The 3,738-nt window shown below is 44.4% G+C and overlaps 1 protein-coding gene across 1 annotated transcript; it reads left to right on the forward strand.

Annotated features, from left to right (window-relative positions):
- Positions 1–2,387: 2,387 nt before the first annotated feature.
- Positions 2,388–3,335, forward strand: LOC142006953 (olfactory receptor 52E4-like). The gene has a single exon (XM_074983462.1). It carries the CDS (start codon positions 2,388–2,390, stop codon positions 3,333–3,335), a length of 948 nt encoding a protein of 315 aa, XP_074839563.1.
- The last annotated feature ends 403 nt before the right edge of the window (positions 3,336–3,738 follow it).

Below are 3,738 nucleotides of genomic sequence, written 5' to 3' on the forward strand. Positions count from 1 at the left end.
GATCTGGTCCATGAGGTAACTATTACAGGACCGCTTGGAAATAGTGACCATAACATAATAACATTTAATATTCCTGTGTTGGGAAGAACACTGCAACAGCCTGCTACAAAACAAGTGGGGCCCCTGGATGATAGAGACATAAAAGGAGCAATCAAGGAATATAACGTCATTGCAGAAAAACTAAATGATTTCTTTGCTTCAATCTTCATGGCTGAGGATGTTAGAGAGATTCTCAAATCTGAGCTGTCCTTTATAGGTGACGAATCTGAGGAACTGTCGCAGATTGAAGTGTCATTAGAGGAGGTTTTGGAACTAATTGATAAGCTAAACACTCACAAGTCCCCTGGACCAGATGGTATTCACCCAATGGTCAGAAGTTGAAGAGGGAGAGGTGTAGGTTAGATATTAGGAAAAACTACTTCACCAGGCGGGTGGTAAAGCATTGGAATGTGTTGCCTAGAGACGTGGTGGATTCTACATCCCCTGAGGTTTTTAAGTCCCGGATGGAACAGATCCTGGCTGGGATGACTTAGTAGGGGTTGATCCTGCTTGAAGCAGGGGGCTGGACTAGATGACCTCCTGAGGTCTCTTCCAGCCCTATGATTCTGTGATTCTGTGGGTTCTGATGGAACTCAAATGTGAAATTGCGTAACTTTTAACGGTGGTTTATAACCTATCCTTTAAATCAGCTTTGGTACCCAATGATTGGAAGACAGCTAACATAACACCAATATTTAAAAAGGGCTCTAAAGGAGACCCTAGCAATTACAGACCAGTAAGTCTAACATCAGTAAAGGGCAAATTAGTAGAAACAAGGGCAAAGAATAAAGTTGTCAGACACGTAGAAGAACATGAATTGTTGAGCAAAAGTCAACATGGTTTCTGTAAAGGGAAGTCATGTCTTACTAATCTATTAGAGTTCTGTGAAGGGGTTAACAAGCATGCGGACAGGGGGGATCCAGTAGACATAGTATACTTAGATTTCTAGAAAGCCTTTGACACGGTCCCTCACCAAAGACTCTTGTGTAAATTAGATGGTCATGGGATAGGAGGAAAGATCCTTTCGTGGATTGAGAACTGGTTAAAAGACAGGGAACAAAGGGTAGGAATAAATGGTAAATTTTCACAATGGAAGGGGGTAACTAGTGGCATTCCCCAAGGGTCAGTCCTGGGACCAATCCTGTTCAACTTATTCGTCAATGATCTAGAGAAAGGGGTAAGAAGTGAGATGGCAAAGTTTGCAGATGACACCAAACTGTTCAGGATAGTCAAAACCAAAGCAGACTGTGAAGAACTTCAAAAAGATCTCAGCAAACTGAGTGATTAGGCAGCAAAATGGCAAATGAAATTTAATGTGGGTAAGTGTAAGGTAATGCACATTGGGCAAAATAACCCCAATTATACATATAACATGATGGGGGCAAATTTAGCTACAACAGATCAGGAAAGGGATCTTGGAATTATAGTGGATAGTTCTCTGAAAACATCCACGCAGTGTGCAGCGGCAGTCAGTAAAGCAAATAAGATGTTAGGAATAATTAAAAAAGGGATAGAAAATAAGACAAAGAATATCTTACTTCCCCTATATAAAACTATGGTTCGCCCACATCTTGACTACTGCAAGTAGATGTGGTCTCCTTGCCCCAAAAAAGATATATTGGAGTTAGAAAAGGTTCAGAAAAGGGCAAAAGATTAAGGGTTTGGAAAGGGTCCCATATGGGGAGAGGCTAGAGAGACTGGGACTTTTCAGCCTGGAAAAGAGGAGGTTGAGGGGCGATATGATAGAGGTATATAAAATAATGAATGGTGTAGAGAAAGTGAATACAGAAAAGTTATTTACTTGTTCCCATAATATAAGAACTAGATGACACCAAATGAAATTAATGGGTAGCAGGATCAAAACTAATAAAAGAAAGTTTTTCTTCACACAGCACACAGTCAATCTGTGGAACTCCTTACCAGAGGACTCTGTGAAGGCCAGGACTCTAACAGAGTTTAAAACAGAGCTCGATAAATATTTGGAGGTTAGGTCCATAGATGGCTATTAGCAAGGGGTAAGGTATGGTGCCCAGCCTTTTGTCGAAGGCGGGAGATGGATGGCAGGAGACAAATGGCTTGATCATTGTCTTCGGTTCACCTCCTCTGGGGCACCTGGCATTGGCTACAGTCAGCAGACAGGATACTGGGCTAGATGGACCTTTGGTCTCACCCAGTATGGCCGCTCTTATGTTCGTATGTTCTTATATATTAACATTACTTTTTCTTTCAGGCATTTGTACTGTGAGCATTGCCCTAAACCCTGGGCAAACAAAGGAAGACCGGGGAGCTGATGGTACTGTTGGGAAACATCACTCTGCATCATATTTGGACACCTTCTTCCCTTTTCCATGTCAGATTCTAACACAACCTACTTCTCCAATCCATCCCACTTCATCCTTCTGGGCATTCCTGGTCTGGAGGTAGCCCACATCTGGATCTCCATCCCCTTCTGCGCCATGTACACAATTACTCTCTTGGGGAACTTCACCATCGTGTTCACCGTGAAGATGGAACCGAGCCTCCATGAGCCCATGTACTATTTCCTCTGCATGTTGGCCATCACTGACCTGGTCCTGTCTACATCTACCATTCCCAAAATGCTGAGCATCTTCTGGTTCAATTCCAGGGAGATTGGTTTCAACGCCTGCCTCACCCAGCTGTACTTCATTCATTCCTTCTCAACGATAGAGTCTGGAATCTTAGTAGCCATGGGTTTTGATCGCTACGTGGCCATCTGCCATCCCCTGAGACATTCCACCATCCTGAATAACCATATGGTGGCCAAGATTGGCCTGGCTGTGGTGCTGCGCGGTGGCATCCTTGAATTGCCCTACCCTTTCCTGGCGAGGCATTGGCCATATTGCAGAACCAACATCATCCCCTACACACAATGTGAACACATGGATGTGGTGAGACTGGCCTGTGCTGACATCCGCATCAGTAGTTACTATGGCCTCTTTGATGTTATCTTTGTAACTACCCTGGATTTGTTATTAATTGCTATATCCTATATACAGATCCTCAGGGATATCTTCCGCCTCCCCACAAAGGAAACTCGGCTCAAGACCTTTGGGACCTGCACTTCCCACATCTGTGTCATCCTAACATTTTATGTTCCAACTGTCTTTGGCTCCCTCATACCCCGTTTTGGCTTCACTATACCCCTGTATGTCTACGTCCTCATGGCTAACGTTTACCTGCTGGTGCCCCCCATGTTAAATCCCATCATCTATGGGGTCAGGACCAAAGAGATCCGGGACCGACTGCTCCGGCTTCTTCCTCAGAAAGGGAAATAGAAGATTTGCCCTGGTTCTGTGCTTCACAGACATAACTGAGCTGTCTGTGTACATAGGGTTTTGCTCTGTGCATTGTCTGTGTGCAGCTCATTAACTCATAGTGCTGTCAGCCTTTTAATTGTAAATGGCTAGTGAAGGACTTTCCCCTCTCCACTGCCTCTTCCGTGAATGCCCAACCCCTGCTCCACATCTTCCTTTGCAGCCCCAGGCATTTCTCTGATGCTTTTTCCATGTTTTCTTTTCTCTTGCCTCCTCATCTCCTCCTCTGCCACTCTGTGGATCATCTCTTTGATAGGTCCCTCCAGTGTGTCATCTAGAACTGGGGTATAGCTGATCTCTGTGTCTCACCAGTCGAAGCTCCCTCTTGCAGAAAGCCATGTCAAGCTGCACAGATGTCCAAGTT

The sequence above is a fragment of the Carettochelys insculpta genome, chromosome 1 (assembly GCF_033958435.1).
Source record: "Carettochelys insculpta isolate YL-2023 chromosome 1, ASM3395843v1, whole genome shotgun sequence".
Lineage (NCBI taxonomy): Eukaryota > Metazoa > Chordata > Testudines > Carettochelyidae > Carettochelys > Carettochelys insculpta.